This window comes from Calliphora vicina, chromosome 2, assembly GCF_958450345.1.
Source record: "Calliphora vicina chromosome 2, idCalVici1.1, whole genome shotgun sequence".
Classification (NCBI taxonomy): Eukaryota; Metazoa; Arthropoda; class Insecta; order Diptera; family Calliphoridae; genus Calliphora; species Calliphora vicina.
The window spans coordinates 140,467,596-140,480,777 of record NC_088781.1 but is presented as its reverse complement, the minus strand read 5'-3'; the positions used below and the strand labels follow the sequence as shown (position 1 = coordinate 140,480,777).

The window sequence follows — 13,182 nt, the reverse complement described above, 5'->3', positions numbered from 1 at the left end:
ACAGATTTTCATTATTATCGCTCTAAACCCTTTAGTTTACGAAATATAAGCAAATTTAGATTTTATTAAGTTATGTATGAAAATATCGATTTTTGGTGGGAAATACGAGTGATCACAGATTTTCATTATTATCGCTCTAAACCCTTTAGTTTACGAAATATAAGCAAATTTAGATTTTATTAAGTTTTGTATGAAAATATCGATTTTTCGTGGGAAATATGAGTGATCACAGATTTTCATTATTATCGCTCTAAACCCTTTAGTTTACGAAATATAAGCAAATTTTATTTTGCGATATGAAACATAATCAAAGTTTACACGGTTGCGTTAAGAATCTCTCGACTTTTTAAGGATGCATTGCATACATACATTTTGGAATTTACCCTCCATGTTTAACTTAATGCAACTGCGATCCTTCACAACACACTAGAGATCAAGGAACTGGCTAATGTATGTCCGAAAGTGAACAATATTTTGAATTTAATGCAATACACTGCATAATTTAAATTGTCGAAGATTTCCATGATCATTTGGCATAAATGTAGCTGAATTTTCGTTGATACGATGTGGAATTTTCTCCTCCAACTGCACGAGTTAATATTCTGATCACCGATACGAGACTAAAAAATGTCTCATCAAGTAATTGTATTATTTCTCGGGCTCTATGGCATTTGGCACAGTATTGATGAAACTACATGTTGTCCACATCAATATTATTAATTTTATGCAGAGAAAACTCTCTTATCATGTTGCGATATCAAGCATAAGTACAGTCACTGCATGGCCAACCACATTTTCGAAGAAGCATGGTACTCTGATTCCTCTAGCCCAAAATTCGCACCAAAAAGTGACACGTTGCGGATTTTTTTCGGCAATCACATGTTAGTTTTCTGAATCCCAAATGAGTAAATTTTGATAATAGAGGACTACTAGACTCAAGGAGGGCTTGGTGCACGGGATTTTTGAATTTTGTGATTTTTAAAATTGCTCAACTTTGGACCACTAGTTCCCCACCGAGGAATGACCTAATATTATAAATTATTTTAAGTGGTTCGATTCCTACTTTATCTATTCCAAAAAAAAATGTTTGATATCGCTCTCTTAGAATTTTTCTAAAATTGCTCATTCGGCGTTAATGGGTTAACAAGCCATCAAGATGAAAATGTGTCATAAATGTGCCTCCATACTTTCTTTATTTTTGAAATATTGTTCAACAATGAAAATGATTTGTTTAAAAGTCTTCAAGGATGATTTTGCTGGACCCATAGAGCGGAAACTAGAAAAAACTCAAACAAAAAAGTTACTCAAAATAATCACACATACGAGTGTTGTTTTTGTTTTCACATAGTTTTTTCTATTAATTCATTCTCACCACTTAATTTTCTGACAACAGAGTTAGGTCTTTGATAGGAGAGTTTCCATTCTATATCTATTCTTTATGGCTAGAACCATAGAGAAAATATACATAGAGCGGAAACTAGAAAAAAATCAAACAAAAAAAGTAACACATACGAGTGTTGTTTTTGTTTTCACATAGTTTTTTTACTAATACATTCTCACCACTTAGGATTTTGACAAATGAGTTAGGTCTTTGACAGGAGAGTTTCCACTCTATGTATATTTTCTCTATGGCTACAATCATGTCAGCAAAACTTTCATCATTTCTTAAATATAGTTCAACAATGAAAATGTATTGTTGGAAAACGGCGGTGAATTCAAATCCTGTGTGAATTTTGCTTAAAATCACTTTAAAAGCAAATCCTCTCCCAGTAATATAATTTCAAAATAAAACCACACTTTGTTTAGTAATGCATTTTTATATTTCCTTATATAAGAATTACTTAATTTCAAATTCTTTAGAAAAAATTTAATAATTTGACAGTTTGACATTTGAGTTGGTTTTTTTTTTGTTTTATTTTCATGACTAATGATTCAATTCAATTCTTTGGCTTAACAACTATTTTAAGAAGTCGATATTTTTTTTTTGAAACAAATTTAAACTTAAAGTGTTTTTAACTCTTATACTAAAATAAACTTAAACAAAATTCTTATAACTATGAATGTACGGCTAACTTAAGAAAAAATTTAAATATTTTTTTTTGTATAATAGTATGTTAATTAATGCAAAATACAATAGTTGAAACATGTTAACATAACACAAACATTAGGATTCTTTATAATTTCGTATGGAAAAAACTGAAATGAGCAGAAATTTTAAAGGATGACTAGACTAGAACAACGCTTGATAATTTGAATGCTTAGAGAAGAAAAGGCTTCATTAGAGGCGAGGTTTAAACAAACTCTTACAATATTAAATTAGTTAGATAATAATGATAAAACTTATTAGGCAACATGCCACAAAATAACATAATAACAAAACCTTTGCAAGACTTATGCTTCTTTCTCTTCAACTGATGAGTGCTGGAGTGATGAGTTTGATTGAAGAGGAATTTTATTAAAAAACTCCCGCTGAGATTGGCAACACATGATTTTGCATGGCTGGCAGAGAAGAGTGTGATGAGTACAGTTGAGCAGAAGTTGAATCCATTTGTATATTCCATTCACCACCGTTGTCGCCACCCGAATTGCTGTAATAGAAATCGGGACCGGCATCGGAAGTATATGAAGATAAGGTTTGATATGGCTGCTGCTGTTGTTGTTGTTGCATGTTATCGCTGAAGCCGGAGTGTGAAATGTGTGTCTGGTAGTTGTTATCAGCAGCAGCTCCATACAAAGCGGAGCTGGGTGGTAGGTCGGCATCAAATACAGTTGTATAGATGTCATTAGTGTTAGGCGAGGCAGCTGAGGAGGGGGAGTGAGAGTAATATGAGGGACTTTGTTGTTGTTGTGGCTGTGCTTCATTGATCAAGGGTACAGTTGAGGCCACATCATAACCATTAAGTGTGGACGATAACAAGTTGGGGAAGTAATAGTCATCGGAGTTGTAACCTGAACTGCTGGTGAGACTGGAGGTATCATCACAACTTTCGTACATCCATTTTTTGGTGTCTTGCTGGTTATTATAGTCTTGCGGTAAAGCCTGAGAGACTTGCTGTTCATAAATTCCAGCCGTATGTTGACACAATACAGAGTCATCGATTAAGGAGTTGTTGGGCGAATAATGTTGGGGATAACTGTAGCCGCTGGAGTGGGGTGAGGTTAAAGGCTGTTGATTTGCTGGTGCTTCATAGTGTATGTTATAAGACATGGGATCCAAATTGATATTCTGATGGTTGTTATAGTCGAATTCTGCTAGAGGAGTATTGCTATAAACTTGTGTATTCAATTCTGGCAGCCATTGAGAGTTGTTTAAGGAGTTTTCAAAGTGTCCAGAATCCTGTGTATAAAATGCAGTTGTGTTATTTGTTTCATTAGTCATGTCTCTTAAGCTGCGTTTCTTTTTGGCAGTTTGTACCATTAAGCTGTCAGTGCTGGTATCCATTTTATTGCTTTGTCTCTTGACACCTCTCAAACTGCTTAGTTTTTCATTAAGAGCAGCATCTCTAGCCAAAATAACCGCCAAACTGCGTGCCCGACGGCCACTACCCAATAATCGTCTAGCTTCTGAAGAACCTTTGGCCTCAGGCTGGGGATGATCATGGGTGCCTTTGGCTTGAAAGAATATGGCATTGCCGGAACGGCGCCAAAAATGGGTAACTGGATAGCCACAATGGCCACGGCAGGTTTGAATTTCCAAACGGCCAGTGCAGTTTCTAAAATTGAATAAAAAAAATTTAACAATTAGTTTTGGTTCACTTTTCAAACTTGGAAATAAATTAGCTTTAAAAAAAGTTATTGTTTCACAATGCTTACCTATTGGGACATTGTTTGCCTTGTTGTTTGCGTCTGGCTTTATCACAAATAGCGGGTCTCAGATGTACACTGTTGCCATTGGGCAATTTACAATTAGCGGAACACAATAAAACACCCAGACAGCTTTTTTTCAAAATATTAATATTGTGATTGTTGGTATTTCGCATGGCCCAGCCGGAAGAATGTTTTTTGGCATCTTCATTATTGGCTGGATATACCAAACGGCAGTGACCATTGGCCCAATCATGAAAATCATCAAATTCATTGACCATGGGTATAACGGTGTCATTAATATCCCAATCGATTTGTACACGAGATCTGGTGGCAGGAGGACTGGCGGCGCCACATGGCACGGTTAAAGGTGTGTTAATAACCATTTTGTTTAATTGTTAAATTTTCTTTTTTTTAAATTTATAATAAATATGAATTTTCTTCTTCAACACCAAACACTTCTTTACACGTTTATTAGTTAAAATTATTAAACATTTAGTAGTTCTTTAGTGTAATTTAATTTTGTCTTTAATTAAGAATGTTTTTCTATTTCTCTTTTTTTTAATATAAAATTTGTTCGTTCTTTTTTTTCTGTTTGTTACTACTTTTATAGCGAACTCAACTTGTGACTGTTCGAAACGACTGCGCAATGCTGACTGACTTCACTCTGCATTAACACCAGCCTAAGTTCCTTACAACCGAATCATTCTATAGACCTCTAAATATTTAGGGTTGTTTTGTTTAGTTGCTTCTACTTCTTCACTGCCACCAACAAATGGTGAACCTTAATCAAGTCACACACAGCAACAACTTTTGCTGGACTCTTATTGGTTACTTTAAAGATGGATAAAAAATTATCCGTTTATCCATCACACTCACTGGCACACACAGTGAGTGAAGTTATCCAGTTTTTGAAGTACCTTTTACTGTAATGCACTGTAATATGTACACTGCAGTGTTAAAGTATTTACATTGTTGTCATGAGAGTGAGTGTGTGTTTAACAAATTGTTGTAAGAGTACGAGCAGAAGTACATACTTGGAAGTGGTTGTTAGGTAGTTTAGTTTAGGTTTATTGTTGTTCTCATATTTATATTTAATCTTGTGGGTTTTTCTTTTAAACTCATACAAGTAGTTAGTTACAGTTACCACATTTAAATTATCACCATGTCCTATTGGAAAACAATGGCATTTATATACATTTTGAGTATATAAGTATACGAAAATACCGACATATTCATGCTCCATTCATTTTCTAGTTAAATTATTTTGTGAATATTTTGAAAGAATTGGGTTTAAATACAATTTTTATTTATATTATTCACATTTCTATAGCACACGAATAATTTAATGAGAGCAAACTAAAATGTTTCACTTTTACACTTTTTTCATGTGTCTTCAGCAAAGTTTTTATAACATATATCGAATTCTATAAATCAGACTAAGGAATTTACAATCATGGATGTTATTTAGATTCACTTTAAAATCGACTACATAATCGACTATTACTCTATTATAATTAATATTAAACGGATAACTAACGGATAACATCCCCAAGAATTCAGATACTAATAAATCAACCTAAATAGATACAAATAAATATTCAAAATCTTTGGTGATCTTCTTGAATTTTTGTTGAGAAATCCCCAAGATATCCACAATATCGGGGGTCTACATAGTTGCGCGTGATGATGCGATGACTTTCTCATCGATCTCACCAATATGACTTATTATCATCTCATACTCTTACTTTTAAATTCTTGTTATTCAGAAAAACCAAAAAGAAGAATTACAAAAAAGTCCAATCACATTAGAATAGCGGTTAATTGACTGTTTTCAAACTCGATACGTTATTAGAATAATCTTCATTAACTTCATCAAGTTGTTCGATTGTTAATCTTTCCAAAGTTAAAACATTCAAATAATGATCTTGTCAAACCTGAATAGGAATTTCAAAAACTGATTGATTGTTTATATCTTGTTGAAACACTGAATGTTTAGCTTTTATTTTGAAACATTTGCACAATATGAAGTTATTCAAAGTATTGGCCATTGCTGGATATGACTTTTTCACATCAATCTGGCAACATATGGATTCCGAGCTAAAAGAACTGCTCCTCTTTTGAGGCCAAGAACGAATCTAGCCAATTTCGGATACACTGTTCCAAAATGAAGCGTATCCCAGAGAAAACGTTCTGCATCGATCAAAACAAATAGTAGTCGGACGGGGCAAGGTCTGGACTATAAGGTGGATGAGGCAAAGCTTCCCAACCACATATTTCTAAATAGTTTTTAACAGCTATTGCAACATGTGGCCTAGCATTGTCATGATCAAATATTACAAATTCATATCTGGTTGCATATTATGATCGTTTTTCGGCAAATGCTCACTTCAAACGAATCAGTTGCTTTCGGTACAAGTTCCCTTTGATGGTCTGGTCATATTTAGGCTGCCATTATAGATATGACGCTTTTTCTCCCACCAAATACAGAAAATTACTTTAGCGCCATGACCTCATGACTCTAAGCTTCCATCCGTATGATATCCAATTTCCCTGCTTTTGGATGAATCCAGCTGCTTGCAAATCATTTGAAATTGCTGATTGAGTAGCTTCCAATGATTTCGCAAGCTCTTGTTGAGTTTGACAACAATCTTCATGGAGTAATGCCTCCAATTCTTGGTCTTTAAACTTTTGGGTGCCCTGGGCGACTTTTGTCTTCCGTGTCAAAGGCACGTTGAAACCGATGAAACATATTCACCATAAGCTTCGTTGAGCATTCGGTGTGCTTCAGTTCTTAATTAAAATAACCTAAATGATAGATCTATTAGTCATTTATGTCTAAAGTAAGAAGAAGGTTTGTATATTCCATAAAAACTTGGAGGTTTTCACAATAATAAGCGAGATTTTCCTTCCTCTATAACTGAAGGTATCTGGTAGAAATGGCCAGAAAATATAATCAGCAATTTTCCAAGTTCTATGCTCTTTATGACTGTAGTTTCTCCTTTAATCAGAGATACGACTATCGATCAGTTAATCCCACAATTAGTATCCGGAATTTTATGATGTTCAAACTGGGAGAAGAGGACAGTCGGGTTCTGACTAGAGGCGTAACATAATGGATATCACGGTGACCAGAAGCTTCTGGATTGATCCTACAGTAGAACAAATCTTGTCTTGATAGGCTTTAAGAATAAACTATTGCTAAAGTTTTGAAGATTTTTAATCAGAATGATACTATAAGTTTACCAGCACCCTCGTCTAAACTTCAAAGACTCGTCTAAATTTCAAAGTGTTAAAAAAGGATCTTCTGGTTTTGAACAGAGACATAACACATCTGGTATGTCTCTGGGACTTCGGCTTCTGTCTGGTTTTTGGTGAATCTGTCTGGATTTTGGAAAATAACGTGGCAGTTTGATTGACCTAAATCAGGAGGAGAGTGATTTTTTCCGACTCTTAAGGAAAATAAAAGTTCTCGTCCAGAACTTCATGCTCATAGTCATGCATTATATTCACAGTGTGTGAAAAGAAACCCAAGTATTCTTATTATTAAGCCTTAAACATCTAAATTCTTCCTTATCCTATCAAGATCAGCTAAACGCGGTAGCAATCTGTCAAATCTGTAACATTGAAAGATCTAATAAAATAACTCAGTCCAGTTTTCAATACCTCAGATAGGTCGTCCACTATGTCAGAATCAACATATTTATATTTGGTTAAATAATGACATTCTAAGTGAAGACTATTGTGAGAATAGTTTCTGAAGCGGAGTTCTAATCTTCTTGGCCCGATCATTAATACTTTCATTACCATCGGCATGTTTCTCTGCTGCCTGCTCATTGATCGGTGAATTTGAAAAACTTCCTTTGGGTTTGAAAAAGTAAATTTCTTTAGTGCAAATTTGACAAAACTTTTTCCGTCCATCTTGATGGTATTCGGCATTAACATGTATCCTTAGAGATTCACTCCGTTAAACTCATAACCGAAATCGTTTAGGTTTAAAATCATTCTGGAAAGTATAAAGTATTTTGAGGACGCTCTTATTGATCGTGACTGAATTCAGATTTGAGCTCTTCTGATAGAGGAACACAAGTTCCTCAATCCTTGACATAAAAATTCTTAAATTTCCTACTTTCCTGAAACCAATGATCGATAAACTTTTTACATAAATGGGAATAGTTAATCCGTACTCTTTTATGAAAATTAAAACTATTTTCAATTTGTTTAACACGTGGTTATAATGCATTCTTTGAACATTGCTGAAATCTTAGGATTTTTTTGGCTATAACAAGAAAAACAGAAACAGAAATAAATAGCAACCCATAAAAGTATTTAGAAATGTTCCATATGTCTTATGTATTTCATAACAGTTTTTCTTTAGACTCCTTAATCAAATCCTTATCAAAATCATTGATTTGTTAGCATTTACTTTGTAAAACCTTTAAGATTTCTTAATGTCAATCAATATGATATTATCCACAAACAGCTAAATGCGTCACCTTTTAACTTGGGATACATTTGTGGAATCAAACAAACATTTTCTCACGCATTTAAATAATATGCCATCAAATCTTTTAAACTGTGAACACCATCAGATAAACATGAGATCGTTCAAGATATGGCACGTTACAACCCCTTCAAGGCCATATTCTTAATAAACGAAATAAAACCAAGGTGTTAAAAACAACGCCAAAATAATATAACATAACATACATAATTTATGTAAGTCATACAAACGAAAGATCTCTTCAAACTGATACAGATACTGACGTCAAAGGATCAGCCAGCCAGCTAGCAATCGCATGCATTTACAGTTATAAAACGGCAAAATGGGAAGTAACTCTAAAGTCTATAATTTACGCAACTCTGCAATTAGAGGTGATGAAAAAAAAGAAATGAAATGAACGAAGTAAGTATGAAACATCTTTGTCAAAAGAAGAACAATTTTTTTTAAGGGTGACATAAAGGAAACTGTTACAAAATCTTGTTGTGACTCTGGGTGCCAGGAAGAAAACAATGAAAAGGATTAATAGGAATTACATTATTGTATTATTTACTTAAAGAAAGACAGCTAGAAGAAAACACTGCTTACAAAGGGAGTTTTAAAAAGTTAAACGGGTTGTTAAAATCTCATTTATTTTAACAGCAATTACAGCAATTGAGCTGCTTTAAAAAACAAGCGTAAACTAAGGAAAAGAAAAGAGTAGAGCAGAGCAGAAGAAAAGAAAAAAGGTAAAAGTAGGTGTGGTATTTTAATTATGCCACACAATTAATAATTGACGTCGTCAACTTTTAAAAGAGAACAATGAACCAATGAATAACTGTCGACAATAATTAGATCACACAAATGAAACGAACCAGTTTATGATCTGCTGAAATGGAAAGGGATCTATCTCATAATAGTCATACTCGTTAATAATAATTGTTAGTGGTGGTGGTAATGGTTTAAAATATTACGTTTATTTTAGACTGACAATAATAGGAAAAGGAAATTAAAATTTTTAACATAAATGTCATCGTAAATTTGAAGAATTTTTGATGATTTTAAAACCGCAACAAAAACAATTCCGGCCATAAAAACCGCCTTGTTTTGAGGTTAAAAACAAACAAGGCAAATTCAAAATTTAGTAACGATTTACACAAACAAACTATTCCTAAGCTAGACCAGCCAGCCAGCCAATTGGCATCCTGTGGTGTTAAAATATAAATTTCTCTGACCTTATCTTTTGAGGATATCATAACGCATATTTAGCCCTAAGGGATTTCTATATATATTATCGTTTTACCTTATGAAGTTTTCCTCAAATACCATCATATTTTTGGTTAATTAACTTTTAAGCGAAAATGGAGAGTTTAACAACAGCAAAGGACAATTTACACACAATTAAAAACCACATACAAAATACAAAAATACATTCCTCAACATTATTAAACTACTGGATTTTCATTTTCATTTCCATTTGTATTTAAAACTTCTATTATTGTTATTAATGTTCATGTTAAAAGATGATCAGCACTGATAAGCCATCATACTGCAATCAAACAATCACACAGTTAGCGAGAGAGCGAGTGATACGCTGTTTTGTCAACATTTTCCTTCAACTCAATACTCTTTGATTGCTCCCAACAACCCTGGTTTATACTCTCGATCTTAATTATTGTAAAAAGCCTTCATTGCAACCTTTTAAACATTTTAATAATAATTTTTCTTTTGTTCAATTTAGTTTTGAAAATTGAAAATTTCAATTTTCTTTTAAACTCATGTTGATAAATGAAAAAAAAAACACACTTTCAATATTATTGTGTTGTTGTATTGACGGTTGTGTTGTAGTTTTTTTTGGTAAGTGTTGTTGTACACCAGAAAACAATAGACGCAAACAACCTCATAAAGATTTACACCAACTGATAACCACAAAACAGCAAGGAAGCCATCAAAAGTAAGCACAGCATAAGAGAAACTCTAACTAAAAAAAAAACTCAACTGCAACAATATCTCGGTGAGTAAGCATTAACCCTAGGAAGGGAAATTATTTGTCATTCCGTTTGTATTTTTCATATTCTGGATCGAGATAACGAAGACGATACAGCCATGTCCATCTGTATGTTGAAATCAATTTTCCGTAGCACCCAAATAACTTACAAACATAATTGATACATTAATATATCGGGAATTCTCCCAGATCAGTTGCTATATAAAATCAAGAAAATCGGCAAACAAATAGCTGAGATTTAAGGAAAAATTTGGGACAACCTAAATTTTTGGCCTATTTGTGATCTATATCTGGATTACTATTTCATTAATATAGACGACATGGATATCTAATCTATATATATAAAAGAGTAACGTTACTGACTGACTGACTGACTGACTGACTGACTGACTGACTGATTCATCATCGCACAGCCCAAACGGCTGAAGCTAGAATCACGAAATTTTAACTGTGGGTTCCTCCCTCCCCAAAACGATCCGATAAGAAGGGATTTTTGGAAATTCGAACGTTTAGGGGGTAAAAAAGGGTAAAAACGGGTAAATTCGGTAACCTTATGTCTTCAAAACTAATAAAGATACAAAAAAACTTAAAATAGCATGTTACTCCATTTAAAAAATAAGCTGACAGGTGTTTCGTACTTTTTGGAAATTCGAAACTTTTAGGGGAGAAAACGGGTAAAAACTGTATTTTGGTACTTTTTTTGCACCCTATGTATCTTTTAAACCAATAAACATAGAAACAAATTTTAAATCGTATTCTTTAATTAACAAAAAATAAAAAATATAAGTTTGGTACTTTTTGGAAATTCGAACCCTTAAGGGATAAAAATTGTGTTAATTTTTGGTACTTTTTCATAAAATATGTTTTTCTATAATTTGACATAGACATACGAATATTTTATTATGAGCTCCCACCACGTTACAGAAATTTACTTGAATGAAATTGTACCACCTCAATGGGGATAAAAAAGGTACCAAAAAGGGGATAAAATCGGGAAAATACATTATATTTGAAATTATTAAGCCAATTTTGATAATTTTTTTTAACGTTGGTTCCTGGATTCATACAAAAATTAACTAACAACGTGTTATTTGCAACTCGAGTACCAAGGTGTATATTGGGCCAAATCCGGGTAAACAGTTTGGTACTTTTTTTAAAACATATTTATTCTTGGGCACATTAACACAGATTTTAATATTTTGATACATGCCTATAGCATAAACAATTTTGGCAAAATGGAATATTTTTAAATTTCAAACTTGAGGGGTGTTCAAGTAAGAAAAGGGAATTGGTACTTTTCTCCTAATGGTACTTTTTTAAAATTTTAAATTATTTCAGTTATCGACATTAAAGTTAGCTGATATTTATTTGAGTGAAGTTAGTGTTAGGAATAGGGGATAATATTTAAGTACCAAAATGTGTGAACTGAACTATAGGTACTTTTTTGTTCATCTAATGGTACTTTTTTGAAATTTCTATAATAATGGACTTAGAAACATGAAATTAAACATATATGGTCCTAAGTGAGTGAGAATTCTAGCGGGGGACTTTTTGGTACTTTTTCTTTATTGAAATGGTACTTTTTGTAATTTCTTCACCAATGAACCTAGAAACATGAAATAAAGCTTATATATAAACCGAGTGAGTGGAAAACCACAAGTGTGGGTTTTTGGTACTTTTTCTATATTCTAATGGTACTTTTTTGAATTTTCTATAACTATGGACTTAGAAACATGAAATTAAGCATATATGGTCATAAGTGAGTGAGAATTCTAGGGGGAGACTTTTTGGTACTTTTTCTTTATTCTAATGGTACTTTTTGAATTTTCTATAACCATGGACTTAGAAACATGAAATTAAGCATATATGGTCCTAAGTAAGTGATAATTCTAGGGGGAGACTTTTTGGTACTTTTTCTTTATTCGATTGGTACTTTTTGTAATTTCTTCACCAATGAACCTAAAAACATGAAATTAAGACCAGAGTGAGTGGGAATCTACAAGTGACTGCTTTTTGGTACTTTTTCTATATTCGAATGGTACTTTTTGAATTTTCTGTAATAATGGACATAGAAATATGAAGTTAAGCATATATGGTCCTAAGTGAGTGAGAATTCTAGGGGAGACTTTTTGGTACTTTTTGTTTATTCTAATAGTACTTTTTGACTTTTCTATAACAATGTACTTAGAGACATGAAATTAAGCATATATGGTCCTAAGTAAGTGAGAATTCTATGGGGAGACTTTGTGGTACTTTTTCTTTATTCGATTGGTACTTTTTGTAATTTCTTCACCAATGAACCTAGAAACATGAAATAAAGCTTATATGGAACCGAGTGAGTGGGAAACCACAAGTGTGGGCTTTTTGGTACTTTTTCTATATTCTAATGGTACTTTTTGACTTTTCTATAACAATGTACTTAGAGACATGAAATTAAGCATATATGGTCCTAAGTGAGTGAGAATTCTAGGGGGAGACTTTTTGGTACTTTTTCTTTATTCGAATGGTACTTTTTGTAATTTCTTCACCAATGAACCTAGAAACATGAAATAAAGCTTATATGGAACCGAGTGAGTGGGAAACTACAAGTGGGTGCTTTTTGGTACTTTTTCTATATTCTAATGGTACTTTTTGAATTTTCTATAATATAATGGACCTAAATATGAAACTAAGCGTATATGGTCCTAAGTGATTGAAAATTCAAGCGGATACCTCATGGTACCTTTTGTTTATTCTAATGGTACTTTTTTTAATTTTCTATAGCAATGGACTTAAAAACATGAAATTAAGCATACATGGTCCTAAGTGAGTTAGAATTCTAGGGGAGACTTTTTGGTACTTTTTCTTTATTCGAATGGTACTTTTTGTAATTTTTTCACCAATGAACCTT

General features: G+C 32.9%; 1 protein-coding gene across 1 annotated transcript; it reads right to left on the bottom strand.

Annotated features, from left to right (window-relative positions):
* Positions 1-2,436: 2,436 nt before the first annotated feature.
* On the bottom strand, positions 2,437-4,195 carry gcm (glial cells missing). Its single transcript, XM_065501037.1, has 2 exons — positions 3,814-4,195; positions 2,437-3,713 (listed from the first exon to the last, which is right to left on the bottom strand). The coding sequence occupies exons 1-2, from the start codon at positions 4,188-4,190 to the stop codon at positions 2,456-2,458; spliced, it is 1,635 nt and encodes a 544-aa protein (XP_065357109.1). The 5' UTR covers positions 4,191-4,195; the 3' UTR covers positions 2,437-2,455.
* Positions 4,196-13,182: the final 8,987 nt, after the last annotated feature.

What these genes read in the sequence shown, in the direction of transcription:
- gcm (XM_065501037.1), bottom strand. Translation starts at nt 4,190, where the DNA reads ATGGTTATTAACACACCTTTAACCGTGCCATGTGGCGCCGCCAGTCCT. An exon ending in GGCAAACAATGTCCCAATAG is followed by an intron (nt 3,714 to 3,813) that starts GTAAGCATTGTG and finishes ATTCAATTTTAG; the next exon opens with AAACTGCACTGGCCGTTTGG.